The following is a 15,449-nucleotide window of genomic DNA, read 5'->3' as shown; positions in this document are numbered from 1 at the left end:
GGTAAAAAGAGCTATTTCCCAGAGAGCCAGCAGGAGGAACACAGGGGTGAGTCACTGCCCCGTAACAGTCTTCTATACCCTCGACCAAGGCTTCAAATCTGCTTATTAGGAGGAGGAGGTTGAGACGCTGCTGGTGTTGGGGGGGTCGTGCCATTGAGATCTATTTCTCTGGCGTTGGTGCTGCTGATGGCCTTTGATGTTTTTGTGTGTGTGCTGGATATTGTGAGTGTTAGTAAGGCTGATATCTGTATTGTCTCCTTCTTGTGGCAGGTGTGTGGATGCCCTGACACCTCAGTGTAGCATGTGAGTCTTTCATGGTGTGCAGCACTTCATTAGTTTTGGCTGCAAACAGCTTCTCGCCATTGAAAGGGAGATCTTCTGTGGCGTTCTGTATCTCCCGTGGGAATGAGGATGAGCTCAACCATAAGGTTCGATGCATGACCACTGACTTAGCGGTGGAGCTTGTGGCTGTATCAGCAGTAATCAAATGTGGCCTGGAAAGCTGTACGAGATATCATCTGCCCCTCAGAGACCACAGCTTTGAATTGTTGTTGTTTTTCTTCAGGAATGTCATTAACAATTCCATGACTTTTCCATAGTTCCTGTGCTCATACTTGGCTAACAGAGTCGCATAGACTGCACTCTAACTTGTAACATGGAAAACGAGTAAACTTTGTGGCCGAATAAGTCCATCCTCTTACTGTCCTTATCTGATGCATTGGACCAAAAATGTTGCTGTTTGTTTCATTGATTGGTCACTTCAACTACCAGTGAGTTGGGTGCTGGGTGTGTAAAAAGGAATTTGAATCCTTTAGAAGGGACATAGTATTTATGGTCAGCTCTCTTGCACATTGGGGGTATCATGGCTGGGGTCTACCATATGGTCTTGGTGGGTTCCAGGATAGCCCCATTGATTGGCAATGCAATCTTGGAAGAAGTAGAGGTTTATAAAGTGTCGGTTTGCTTGTGTTAAGTCTCTGGCACCTTCCCAAGAGCGATTTTTAGCTTGTTAGTGACTCTTTTAAATAAATCTTGGAAATGTGTAAAATCATCTGCCGTTGTTGGTGGCAGCGGCATAATAGCCTCGTCTGGTGACCAAGATGAATTGTTATTGGGTAGAGAGGTGTTGGGTGCGACATCTTCTCCCTCTAGAAATGTAAGTTCCTCCTGTACAGCCATAGCAGTGTGTGAAGGTGGAGGAGGAGATTGAGCATCCTCCTTGCGTGGGCTGGGATGACTTCTGTAATGTCTTCTGTAAGAACCCCAGGGACTCCAATAGGGCCATTGTCCCAGGAAGGGCAGAGATGGCCCCCTCCAATGGTGGCCATACCAAGGTGGTAAGTCTCTGGAATATGAGGACTGTGATCTAAGTGGCACAGCACTAATAGGCATCCTGACTGGGGAAGAGTGGTGTGGAGAAAAAAACCCTTCCACATCATTGTCTTCATCACTGGAGAAGTGTGAAGGGATTGGAGACAGCTGTCAGTACAGTGCCGATGGCCTCAGTGAAACGTTGGTGCCCAGTAGACGAGATTCTTGGCTAGAAGAAACTACCAGATCTCTCTGGTGCATAAATTGGGTCAGTGTGGAGATTGACGGGGCCGATTGTTGAGGCACTAAATGCACTGGAGGCACTGCGTGCTGGGTCGGTTCCGATGGGTGAGGCACAAAATACACGGGCAGCGCTGTGTGCTGGGCTGGTGCTGGAGTAACCTGAGTTGGCACAATGGGAGCAGTCATGGTCATCTGTGGCACGGGCACGGGAGCAGTTGTTGGCACCACATCCTTTGCTATGACTGACAGTGCCACAGTGGAGGCAGGCAACTCAGCGCCATCAGCCTTGGCACCTGAACTGTGGATGCCGGCAGCTGCTGAAGCAGAGATGGTGCTGGAGGTGCCAGGAGCATTGTATGTGCTGAGCCACTGAACGGCTGGTGCTGATGAGACCGACCTGGTCGGCAATCATTTCAAGGCTATCTGCTCCCTATGAGGCAATGAGACTGGCCACTTTTTTTGTCAGTGTCTTGTCTTTGGAAGATTTTGGCGGTGGACTCTGCCGTGAGGCCTGCTGGCCTGGGTCTGAGGGATTTCTCCATGAGGATGAGCTTCAGCCTCAGGTCTTTATCCTTGCATGTCCTGGCCTTCAGTTTGTTACAGTGGGCACACTTTTGGGGAACATGGGATTCCCCCGAACACCGGACACATTGAAAATGGCCGCCTGAAATGGGAATGGCTTCTCTGCACATTGTGCATCTCCTGAAACCTGATGAACCAGGCATTTTATGGGGTCACTGATTCTGAGGTAAAACAGGGGAGATTTATGTTTTAAACAGGGAAGGTAAGTATAAGAACTAAAACTTCCCTAACTCAGATAACTAAGTTAATTACTATACATTTGTCTAAGGTAACTATCGAAGAAGTGAAGAATGAGCAGGACTGCTGAGCTCCGTCTCAGGCCGGGGACGGTAGAGAGGGAACTGAGTCTGGCCTGCGCATGCGCTATTGAGGCACCGACAGCGTGCGAGGCAGGCACTACTCGTGCGCGGCCTGTACAGGCATTGCTGTAAAACTCTCTGAGCGAAGGCGCAGGGATGCACCTTGACCTGGAGTGGAGCATCCACAGCAACATCTCTTGAGGAAGAAATACAATTACGCCTCTATAAAGCAAAGCCTTTTTAAATTAGGGAATTATTTGGGAACCCATGTAGCATCTTCTTCCCAAAGGATGTCTATGCAGAGGAATGGAAACTTACTTCGCAGAGTTTGATATATGCATTTTCTGAAGATAATGATGCCACTCTACACATTTACCCTGAGGCTCACACATTTTCTATTTCCAGTGCATTAGACTAGGGGGTGCCTGGATTCCCTTTGGAACATTTCCCAGATGTCTAGTAAGCCAAATGACACAGGATTTTAGCATCTTGCTTGCAGCAACTTTGAGGCCCAAAGGCCCTGCCATTTTGGACTGAATAAGAAACAGGTTATGATCAGCATGTGTACTCTGTATGCTTGAGATATATCTTTAGAGCTCTACAAACTTTCAGTTATGCCCCAGTCTTTCCAAAAGATGCTTGGGAATTGGATAAAATGACAGGAGAACTATTTTCCAAGAAGCATAGCAAGAAGAATTTACTTTGAGCCAAAAGGATTTTTAGATGCATAAGGATAAACTTTTCCTCATTAGAAGTGCAACATGAGTTTTTATTTAGACGGAAGTATTAATTCCGAAACCTGCCTTTTGGAGGGGATGTCAGCTAGAAAAAGAGGCCACAGTCTTGTCTAATCTGGCCATTCTGATGAATCTTGACACCTGTGAATATTCAATTGAGAAGTCCAGTGTGCCTGGACACAGAATGCTGCTAATCTTTGTATATGTACCACTTAGGGATTTTCCCAGAAAGGAGGAAGAGCAGTAAGGAGACCCTTCACTTCTTTGAGATTCTGAACCCCTGGCTGAGTGATGGTCCTTGGGACTGAGAACCAGTTAGGCATAATTCCTATTATACTGCTGCCTGAAATCTGAGCCACTTTCTCTGGCAAAGCAAGGGTCCATGAGCTGAGAACCTGAGGCAGGACTTCCCAGAAATAACAGCCTTCTCTACATACCCAGACAGACTGCAGGGCCACAGAGCCTGATACAGAGTACCGTGAGAGTATCCTATATGCATTCCTTCAGTATGGGAAAGTAAAGAAGAAAAGATCTAAACCCTGACTTTTATACCATTTTCTCATTAAAGTTATGAGTTAGGTCTTTAAAAGAGAGTGCTTAATTTTGGCTTTTCTGGGACCAGAGCCCATGGAGTTTGCAAGACTGACCCCTGGAGCAGGCTGTTTGACATCCCCTTCCATTCAAGAACCCTTCAAAGGGGAATCCTTGCTCCTATTTGAGGCTTTCCACCATGGTGTCACTGCTTTGAGCACGGAGACAGCAGCACCAGCTAACTAATTCAGCTCTGGCAGTTGCCCTGGCAGTGCAGGTGTCAGTGGCTTGCCTAGCACTTGCCCTCTTGAGCACCTAAAATGCTCCCTACAGTACCTGTTGAACTTGATTTTATGCTTCCATAGTTTATCAGCAGCTATGGTTGGGAACAAAGGGAGTCTGCTAGAGCAGTGCTGCACCAGAGGACCCAGAAGATTTGAGTCTCAATGCTCTAATGATTCCTCAACTGAGGAAAAGGAGAGAAGAGCTAGAGGCTGAAGTTAGATCATTACTGTAAAAAAATTAATGAAATATAAAGTTAGAAAACAAAGTGTTTGGGAGAAACAAAACCATTAAGTTTTTCTATAGGATTTTCTAGTGGTCTGTGGGTCTTAGTCCTGGAGCCCCTAGTGAAAACAGCAAATGGTTTCAGAGTTCCACTGCAAAGAAGCACAGCCCATTCATGAAGAATGAGGAAACCTGTGCAGCAGAATTATCAATTTACTGTAAAAGTGATTTGGTGTGGAATTGTCTAAAGTGCCCAAGGGCTTGTCTACAGTACTGTGCAGGGTCACTCTAAGATACGCAACTTCGGCTACATGAATAGTGTAGCTGAAGTCAACATACTTAGATCTACTTACCGCGGTGTCTTCACTGCGGTAAGTCGACAGCTGACACTCTCCTGTTGACTCCACTTGCGCTCCTCGTTCTGGTGGAGTACCGGAGTCAACGGGAGAGCACTCAATGGTCGATTTATCGCGTCTATACTAGACACGATAAATCGAACCCCGCTGGATAGACTGCTGCCCGCCGATGCAGCAAGTACTGTAGACAAGCCCTAAGTGATTTAGGAGAACAAGACCCATTGACTTTCATAGATTCCAAGGACAGAAGGGACCATTGTGATCATGTAGTCTGACCTCCTATGTAACACAGGCCAAGAAACTTCCCCAAAATAATTCCTACAGCATAAGTCATTCCTAAATCATTTAGGAGCTTCTGAAAATCCTAGCCTTTATCATCAGAACTTTAAAGTACATTTTAAATATTTATACAAAAAAAATACATTAGTACTGTGTAAGATCTATGATCTTACCTGAAACATAAATGGTTCTGTGGCAGAGGAAAAGTTTAAACTTTTTGACAAATGTTCTTCAGGATCATATTTTTTCAAATAACCTTTAATCATTACAGTCTTTGCAGTTCCCTGTTCTCCTGTGAGCAAAACTGCCTGTAATAAAAATTTTAGAAAGACAGATATTATAAAACTGCTAATTAAATGACTTACTGTATAGAAAATTATTTTAAAGCAAAGGATATTTAAAAATAATAAACTTCGGTATTGATTTATTACTGTAATTAAGCTGGCGGCCTGTCTGTGCTACTGTATGAATTGACAAACTATTAGGTTTCTGTCCCTTCTGGTTTCCCTGACACAAATTAACTACTGAAGTTCGGCTGTTAGAGGGAAGGAATGAAGGGAAAAGGGTACTGGAGAAAGTTTTACAAATGTTATCCAGTGGTCTCAGTTTATCCCATTTTTCTGATACGATCACTGCCAAAGTCTCCTTAAAATGGGCAGTTCAACCTCCAAGAAATGGCTGTGGGGAGGACAGCACTGGATTAGTCAAAGCAGTCCGGGCCAGCCTTGGGGAAAATGGCACCCTGGGCAAACTTATATGTTGACACCTCTAGCCTCCGTGGGTGCCCCCATGGCTCCCTACCCTCCATCTCCGCTGTCCTCCATCTCCGCTGTCCTCCAAAAGTTCCTCAGGTGCCCTACCCCACACAACACCTCTGGCCCTGCTGCCTCCTCCCAGTGCTTAATTTATATTGAAAGAGTTGCAGGAGCTCAGCCCCAGCATAAATTAAGCACTGCCTGGGCAGCCACCCACCTCTGAAGGCAACGCCACCAGCAGCAGCAGCGTAGCAGTAAGGGAAGCATGGTATATGATGTATTGCCACTCTTACTTCTACACTGTTGCTGCGGCTTGTGATGCCTGGTGCTCAGCCTGCAGCTCAAGGCAGGCTCTGTGCTGTCACATGAGGTCTGCATCTTGCCAGAACCCATGGCCATCCTGCAGCCCTCTGGGAACTCTTGGCTCACCAGGAGCACCATTTCAGATTTGGTGGGGGGCGCAACTTTAACCTGAAAACTAGACTTTTTTGCAGATAATAATTTAGAAATTAGCTGACAGGAGCACTGCATATAAGTCCTATATAAAGAAAGAAAACATATATCGAAACACCAATTAAAGCCCTATATTAAGTTTATATGTAAGTTTAGAACAAGCAAGAGATAATACAGCAAAATATTCCCAATCCCAAACCTTGAGGTATCAATTCTGGAGCTTTAACATAGATATCAGAAACACAAGTTTGATACTTTGTACACTATATTTAGGAGAAATAAATAAAATCTGCTTAATTTCAGTAACAATCTGTGTTACTCCCACTTTATTTTAGTCAATTGTTTTTCACTCCACTAAAAATGTATTTACTTAATTTTAACATATGCATTTAAGGTTTTATTTTCTCTTTTATTAAGAACAGGAATTTATTTATCTAATTATTTTGGCATTTATGTTTATTGATCACAATCATGTGTGTGACTCACTAACATTTGACTCCATCATTAATATTAGTATCAGAGTCGGAACCACATTTATTTTTGTATGAATATTAAGTTATTTTACAGATATAACTAAAAATACTATTTTAAAATAAGCGTCCTTCATCTGTACAGTGTCTAAAATTATGTGTTTAGCTAATATTTTTTAAACTGGAATTGCTAAGGTGAGTACAAGCAAAATTTACATTTTAAAAGGATACTATTATTTGATTGTACCGCTTTAAGTAATGAATGACAAAGTACAATATGGCAATAAAAGTAATAATGATAATTACTACAGCAAGGACAGGTAAGGCATTTTAGAACTCACTACTCAAAGAATTAAATTTATGCATAAGCAAGAAATAAAATTATGAAATACACAGACCAGTCAAAACACTAAAATATCAATACTGTAATCCTTAATGAACTTTGAAAGAATAAAATTACAGAGATTATAGATCCCTTGTGCATTTCAACAGGAAGTACCAAGAAGTAACAACAACAACAACGTCTGTGTGTGTGTGAGAGACAGTGTGTGTGTGTTGAGGGAGTGTGACGTTATTGACTTGAACTGGGACCATATAGAACATTGTTGCAACCAAGGTCCTGTAGTGGCACCAAATCTTGTATAAAGGGGGTCAAATAAGGTATCTAAGACAGGTTATGGTTTGCTGGTTAGGATTATGCTATCTGTTTGCATGTATCATTTTTGTATTTAAAGATATAAGTATTGGCTCTATACTGTTTGTATTCCAAACTTATGCTATGCTTCTGGGTGACACCCCAGACAAGTTGGTGTCAGCTCTGCCTAGCCTGCTTGATGGCCCATTAAGGACCATCAGCTATACATGTGACCACTGAGAGAAGGCAGACATGCCTTGTGACTCAGCAAGATATGCAGGGACCTGCCTATGGACAGACCTTTGAGGTTTTTCCAGGCCATGTGATGGAGAGCTTGTCTTTGGAACAAAGAAAGAAAGACCACATGGCAAGAGAATATAAAAAGCTGCTGCAGCTCCTCCATCTTGTCTTCAATCCCACTTCTTATCTTTTGAGGAACTTTGCTACACTGAAGCTTTGAACGAAGGACTGAATGACCCATCCCAGCTATGGATGTACTCCAGAGACTTGATTTGAACCTGCAGTTTATTCTATCACTGCTGCAAGTCTGAACCAAGATCTTTGTCATTACTGTATGTAATTGATTCCATTTAACCAATTCTAGCTCTCATCTATATTTTTTTCCTTTTATGAATAAACCTTTAGATGGTAGACTCCAAAGGATTGGCAACAGCGTGATTTGTGGGTAAGATCTGATTTGTATATTGACCTAGGTCTGGGGCTTGGTCCTTTGGGATCGAGAGAACCTTTTTTCTTTTACTGGGGTATTGGTTTTCATAACCATTTGTCCCCATAACGAGTGGCACTGGTGGGGATACTGGGAAACTGGAGTGTCTAAGGGAATTGCTTGTGTGACTTGTGGTTAGCTCGTGGGGTAAAATCAAAGTCTTCTCTGTTTGGCTGGTTTGGTTTGGTTTGCCTTGGTGTGCACAGAAACCCCAGCCTTGGGCTGTAACTGCCCTGCTTTAAGCAATTTGTCCTGAATTGGCACTTGCAGTTGGGGTCCACCAGAACCAGCCTCGTTACAGGGAGTGTGTGTGTATGTGTGTGTGTGACAGAGAGAGTGTGTTGGGGGGAGTGTGTGTGTGTGAGAGAGAGTATGTTGGAGAAGCGTGTGTGTGAGAATGTGTGTTGGGGGAGTGTGTGTGCACGTGTGTGTGAGAGTGTATGTGTGTGTTAGGGGGAGTGTGTGAGAGAGAAAGTGTGTACATTGGGGGCAGGAGTGTGTATGTGTGTTGGGGGGAATGTGAGTGTATCTGAGTGTGTCAGTGCACTGTCTCTTTAAGCAGAACATTCAGGAGCCTCAACAGCAGTGGTGACAGCACCCACTGCCAACCCCGAGGCAACAGCACAGACATGCTCCTCCTGACCCCCACCACAGCTCAGCAGAGACCAGGTACATGGGTGGGGACAGAGGGACGCCCCAACATCAGTGCCTCCACCCCCGGCTTTGCACAGCAAATAGGAGGCAAGCTCCAGGTCTCGAGTAGCTTGGCCAGGGGCAGCTCCATGGGATTCAGAGAAGTTATCTGGCTGGTCCAGGTGACCCTCCACCCCCTGCAGCTCGGTCCATCTGCCCTCTCCAGACACTGATAAGAAACAATAACCTTAATGTTAGCTAGTGAACTATGTCCAGTAGGGCTCATCAGGCCCATAAACTTGTAGACATAAAAATAAATGTTGTCCCTTGGCTATGACTACTGAACTCATAGCAGGGATGTAAAATTGTGGGAGCTGCTGCTAGAAGAAAGGAAATTATTGTACAATAAATTTTCCATTCTGAGGCCCAACATTTCCCACAAGTTTGTTGTGTGTGGGATATAGCAAACAGTGAAATGTAAGTACAGAGGAACCAAAAAAACAGACTGAGATAAAGAATTCTCCACCTGAAAGTAAATGCCTGAAGAACAAGTTATTTTTTGATCACAGTATACAGCTCCTTCCTTCAGAAGAATGCCTCTGCAGAGAATATTAAATCCACCTTATAAGGTTTAATAAAGGTTTTGATAGAAGCCATCTTGCTGCCATGAAAATTTCCTTAGTTGAAGCACATGCTCTTTCTGTTCATGATGTGGCTAGAAATTTAGTACAATAGGCTCTGATTCCTTCAGGAATATGTTTCACATTATTTGAACGAGCCAGAGATAGCGTGGATGCCTGAAGACCTTGGCACTTCTGGTGAAAAGGAACAAACAAGAAGCATGATCTTCTTCTTAAGCTGGTGCACTTGAGGTAGATCTTCAGTGCTCTACATACATTCTGATTATGCCATGGCTCTACAGTAGCATACTGTGGATTTGGACAGAATAGTGGGAAGATAACTTCTGGTCATGCCTGGACAGAGGAATTCACTTTTGGTAAGAAAGATTCTGCAGTCCTTAGAATCTGCATATACAGAGCTGCTAACTCCATAAGCCATCTAATGGATGTGCCAAGAGGCAGGTTTTGACAGATAAATAGAGTGGTGTAACTCTTAACAGTTCAAAGTAATAGGTGATTACGGTTTTTTGCACCAGTGATAGATCCCACTTAAGAAAGACTGACTAGACCTTTGGCCAGACTAATCTGGTTGCTCTGAGAAATCTTGAGATTTGAAGATTTTCAGATAAGGAACCAGAGGACTCTGAATATAAGACACTGCTGTGGCTGACACCTGACATGCTCTGGTGATGGGCCAAAGTCCCTTGTCTATACCATACTGAAGAAAATCGGGAATTGCTAGAATTCCAGGGATTGTTGAGGTTTCTGATTTTGTTTAGTTTTTGACAACATAAGATCAACCTTGACCAACCAGAGTAGTAGGACTTAAGCGCTGAAGTTTGTCTGAAGGCCAATAGAGTCCCAGTCACTTTGGAGGATAACCGCAGTATAATTATTGCTTCCCTCCCAATAGCCATGCTGCCAGTTGGAAATGGCCTGGATTTGGATGGAGAATGGGACCTTGGTGAAGGATGTCCAGTCTCACTGGCAGATGCACTGGAGATTCCAGTGCCAAGTCTACTAGATTAGAAAAACATGGTCTCCTCAGCTAGTGTGGAGCCAGAACTATCACCTTTGCTTGCTTTTGCCTTATCTTCTCAATCACTTTCCCTAGAAGTGGAAGAGGTGGAAATATGTAGAGCAAGTCCCTTGGCCACCTGTGTACATCTGTCCTTAGTGACTTGATAACTGTTTTTCTGATCAAGTATTGTGCCAGCTTTCTGCTCTTCCAGCTTGTAAATAGAATGACTGCCAGGAGGCTGAATTTCTGTGAGATCAGGTTGAAGACTTCCTGATTTAAATACCATTCTGAGTTGTTGACTAAGCATGTGCTAAACTAGTCTGCATTCAGATTTCCTTCATGTGTATTGCTCTTATGGTAGCCAGGTTCCCCTCTGCCCATTCTATTATCTCCCTCACTTCCAAGTGCAGGACTGAGCTCTGAGTTCCTCCTTGGTCATTGATGTATGCCACTGTCATGATATTTTCTGACTGGAGCAGAATGTGATCCTCCCGAAGGTGGCTTTGGAACCTCTGGAGGACTTTCTTCATCACTTTGAAGTTGAAGAAGTGGATGCTCTTGTTCCTGTCTCTGGAGGTCCACGTGCTCTGCATTGTGTTGTGTTGAATAACTGACAAAGTGTTGTGGTATATTCTCCATCAGTGGCAATTTTTAAATCAAGATTGGATGTTTTTCGAAAAGATATGCCCTAGTTCAAACAGGAATTATTCTGAAGACATTCTATGGCCTCTGTTATGCAAGAGTTCAGATTAGATGATTATAGTGTCCCTTCTGGCATTAAAATCTATAAATCCTGTGGGAGGCTTCCACCTTTCTAACTGTTGTGTCCTTGTGAAAATTCCCTTCCAATGGGATTAGAATATTCTTCATAAATGATACCAATGCAGCATCTACATTGGATAGTTCTGTAATGTCATTTGTTGTCTCTTGCATTTTATAAAATCCAAATACATGTCTAATTATATGCTTATTTTCTCAGCCATTTAAAGAATTGTCTCTCTCAAGCACAGACAAGTGGTCATCCAGTCATCCATCTCAAGCAATTCTGTGTGGAACCACTCACCAGAACACATGCAAGATTGGGTGCTGATTCCAAACCAGGTACTCAAATCTCTGAGTTTGACAATCCCAGGGAATATCCACAGGGGTCTTCCTATCTGCCCTCCAGATCATGAAGTACATACAACAGATGCCAACCTGCTGTACTAGGGGGCAATTCTGGGACACAACACAACAGCGGAACAACTAGCACCAGACCCATTGCCAGCACTGAACCCAGTACTTGCAACCCCAACACCAGAGGGCCCCACTGAACCTGAACCGGCAGCAGCTCATAACCCAACACAAGAGGCTCAGCCGGAGCCTGAACCCCAACATAGTGCACCAGCGGAGAGCGGTTCACAGTCAACGGAAACAGCCCCATCCCCTATATCACTTCCAGAGGGACCAAGCATAGGTCCACAATCCAATGAGGAACTGATGTCTCCAGCATCAAGGGAACAGTTCCAGACCGAACAGGAAGCAGATGAAAGCATCCAGAGAGCTTGGATGGCGGCACGGAGCATCCCGCCGCCTCTCAGCTCTTCTAATCGATCCAGGTTTGTTGTAGAAAGAGGACTTTTATACAAGGAAACTCTTTCTGGTGGACACCAGGAAGACTGGCATCCTCAGAGACAGTTGGTAGTTCCAACTAAATACCGGGCCAAGCTCTTGAGCTTAGCCCATGATCATCCTAGTGACCATGCTGCGGTGAACAGGACCAAAGACCATTTGGGGAGGTCACTCCACTGGGAGGGAATGGGCAAGGATGTTTCTACCTATGTCCGGTCTTGTGAGGTATGCCAAAGAGTGGGAAAACCCCAAGACCAGGTCAAAGCCCCTCTCCAGCCACTCCCCATCATTGAAGTTCCATTTCAGTGAGTAGCTGTGGATATTCTGGGTCCTTTTCCAAAAAAGACACCCAGAGGAAAGCAGTACATACTGACTTTCATGGATTTTGCCACCTGATGGCCGGAAGCAGTAGCTCTAAGCAACACCAGGGCTAAAGTGTGTGCCAGGCACTAGCAGACATTTTTGCCAGGGTAGGTTGGCCCTCTGACATCCTCACAGATGCAGGGACTAATTTCCTGGCAGGAACTATGGAAAGCCTTTGGGAAGCTCATGGGGTGAATCACTTGGTTGCCACCCCTTACCATCATCAAACAAATGGCCTGGTGGAGAAATTTAATGGGACTTTGGGGGCCATGATACGTAAATTCGTAAATGAGCACTCCAATGATTGAGACCTAGTGTTGCAGCAGTTGCTCTTTGCCTACAGAGCTGTACCACATCCTAGTTTAGGGTTTTCACCATTTGAACTTGTATATGGCCGAGAGGCTAAGGGGCCATTACAGTTGGTGAAGCAGCAATGGGAGGGATTTACACCTTCTCCAGGAACTAACATTCTGGAATTTGTAACCAACCTACAAAACACCCTCCGAACCTCTCTAGCCCTTGCTAAAGAAAACCTACAGGATGCTCAAAAAGAACAAAAAGCCTGTTATGATAAACATGTCAGAGAGCATTCCTTCAAAGTAGGGGACCAGGTCATGGTCTTAAAGGCGCTCCAGGCCCATAAAATGAAAGCGTCGTGGGAAGGGCCATTCACGGTCCAAGAGCGCCTGGGAGCTGTTAATTATCTCATAGCATTCCCCACCTCCAACCAAAAGCCTAAGGTGTACCATATTAATTCTCTAAAGCCCTTTTATTCCAGAGAATTAAAGGTTTGTCAGTTTACAGCCCAGGGAGGAGATGACCCTGAGTGGCCTGAAGGTGTCTACTACGAAGGGAAAAGTGCTGGTGGCGTGGAAGAGGTGAACCTCTCCATGACCCTTGGGTGTATACAGTGACAGCAGATCAAGGAGCTGTGCACTAGCTACGTGCTGACATTCTCAGCCACTCCAGGACTGACTGAATGGGCACACCACTCCATTGACACAGGTAATGCTCACCCAATTAAAGTCCAACCTTACTGGGTGTCTCCTCAAGCTAAAACTGCTATAGAACGGGAGATCTAGGATATGCTGGGTGTAATCCGCCCCTCTGGAAGTGCATGGGCATCTCCAGTGGTTCTAGTTCCCAAACCAGATGGGGAAATACGTTTTTGCGTGGACTACTGTAAGCTAAATGCTGTAACTCGCCCAGACAACTATCCAATGCCACGCACAGATGAACTATTAGAGAAACTGGGATGGGCCCAGTTCATCTCTACCTTGGACTTAACCAAGGGGTACTGGCAGGTACCGCTAGATGAATCCGCCAAGGAACATACATATGTCGGGCTGTATGAATTTAATGTACTCCCTTTCGGGCTGCGGAATGCACCCGCCACCTTCCAAAGACTTGTAGATGGTCTCGTAGCGGGATTAGGAGAATATGCAGTCGCCTACCTTGACGATGTGGCCATATTTTCGGATTCCTGGGCAGAACACGTGGAACATCTACAAAAAGTCTTCGAGCGCATAAGGGAGGCAGGACTAACTGTTAAGGCTAAGAACTGTCAAATAGGCCTAAACAGAGTGAGTTACCTTGGACACCAGGTCGGTCAAGGAACTATCAACCCCCTACAGGCCAAAGTGGATGCTATCCAAAAGTGGCTTGTCCCAAAGTCAAAGAAACAGGTTCAATCCTTCTTAGGCTTGGCCGGTTATTACAGACGATTTGTACCGCAATACAGACAAATCGCCGCCCCACTGACAGACCTAACCAAAAGGAAACAGCCAAATGCCGTTCAGTGGACTGAAGAGTGTCAGAAGGCCTTTAACCAGCTTAAAGCGACACTCATGTCTGACCCTGTACTAAGGGCCCCAGACTTTGACAAATCGTTCCTAGTAACCACAGATGCGTCCGAGCATGGTGTGGGAGCAGTTTTAATGCAAAAGGACCAGATCAAGAATTCCACCCTGAGGTGTTTCTCAGCAAGAAGCTGTCTGAGAGGGAAAGCAACTGCTCAGTCAGCGAAAAAGAATGTTACGCCGTTGTCTACGCTCTGAAAAAACTATGCCCATATGTTTGGGGATGGCGTTTCCACCTGCAAACCGACCACGCTGCGTTACAGTGGCTTCATACCGCCATGGGAAATAAGAAAAAACTTATTCGGTGGAGTTTAGCTCTCCAAGATTTTGATTTCGACATCCAACACATCTCAGGAGCTTCTAACAAAATGGCTGATGCACTCTCCCGTGAAAGTTTCCCAGAATCAACTGGTTAAATTCGTCCTTGAGATGTGGAAAATATTGTTAGTCTTTATATACTTGGTAGTATTTTTAGAGGTGCATGTGTCTTATTAACTCTGTTTTTTCCTAGAGCTCCAGGAAGAAATCACAGCCAGCGTTTCACCCTATCTGTGATTTGGGGGGGGGTGTCATAAATATAAAGGGAAGGGTAAACACCTTTAAAATCCCTCCTGGCCAGAGGAAAAACCCTTTTCACCTGTAAAGGGTTAAGAAGCTAGGATAACCTTGCTGGCACCTGACCAAAATGACCAATGAGGAGACAAGATACTTTCAAAAGCTGGAGGGGGGGAGAAACAAAGGCTCTTTCTGTCTGTGTGATGCTTTTGCCGGGGACAGAACAGGAATGGAGTCTTAGAACTTAGTAAGTAATCTAGCTAGATATGCGTTAGATTCTGTATTCTTTAAATGGCTGAGAAAATAAGTCTGTGCTGAAAGGAATGTAGATTCCTGTTTTTGTGTCTTTTTGTAACTTAAGGTTTTGCCTAGAGGCATTCTCTATGTTTTTAATCTAATTACCCTGTAAGGTATTTACCACCCTGATTTTACAGAGGTGATTCTTTTTACTTTTTCTTCTATTAAAATTCTTCTTTTAAGAATCTGATTGTTTTTTCATTGTTCTTAAGATTCAAGGGTTTGGGTCTGTGTTCACCTATGCAAATTGGTAAGGATTTTTTATCAAACCTTCCCCAGGAAAGGGGGTGCAGGATTTTGGCCACCTGTGTGTGTGGGAGGATTTTTGGGGGAAAGACGTTTCCAAACAGGCTCTTTCCCAGTTATATACAGGTTAGACGTTTGGTGGTGGCAGCGATAAAGTCCAAGGGCAAAAGGTAAAATAGTTTGTACCTTGGGGAAGTTTTAACCTAAGCTGGTAAAAGTAAGCTTAGGAGGTTTTCATCTGTACCCTACAGTTCAGAGTGGGGAAGGAACCTTGACAGCTCTCTTCCAGGTGTGACACCTCCTCTTGCGGTCTCTCCTCTCATTGTCCTCTCTGTCACTCTGTGGCCCCTTTCTCACTCC

General features: G+C 44.5%; 1 protein-coding gene across 1 annotated transcript in view; it reads right to left on the bottom strand.

Annotated features, from left to right (window-relative positions):
* Positions 1 to 15,449, bottom strand: part of DNAH8 (dynein axonemal heavy chain 8) — a 591,778-nt gene that overhangs the window by 163,154 nt on the left and 413,175 nt on the right. Inside the window, exon 54 of the mRNA XM_077812184.1 lies at positions 5,019 to 5,153. Coding sequence (XP_077668310.1) covers positions 5,019 to 5,153 — 135 coding nt within the window. The remainder of the gene's footprint in view (positions 1 to 5,018; positions 5,154 to 15,449) is intronic.

The sequence above is a fragment of the Eretmochelys imbricata genome, chromosome 3 (assembly GCF_965152235.1).
Source record: "Eretmochelys imbricata isolate rEreImb1 chromosome 3, rEreImb1.hap1, whole genome shotgun sequence".
NCBI lineage: Eukaryota > Metazoa > Chordata > Testudines > Cheloniidae > Eretmochelys > Eretmochelys imbricata.
Note: the sequence above shows the minus strand (reverse complement) of the source record. Positions and strands in the feature narration are given on the sequence as shown.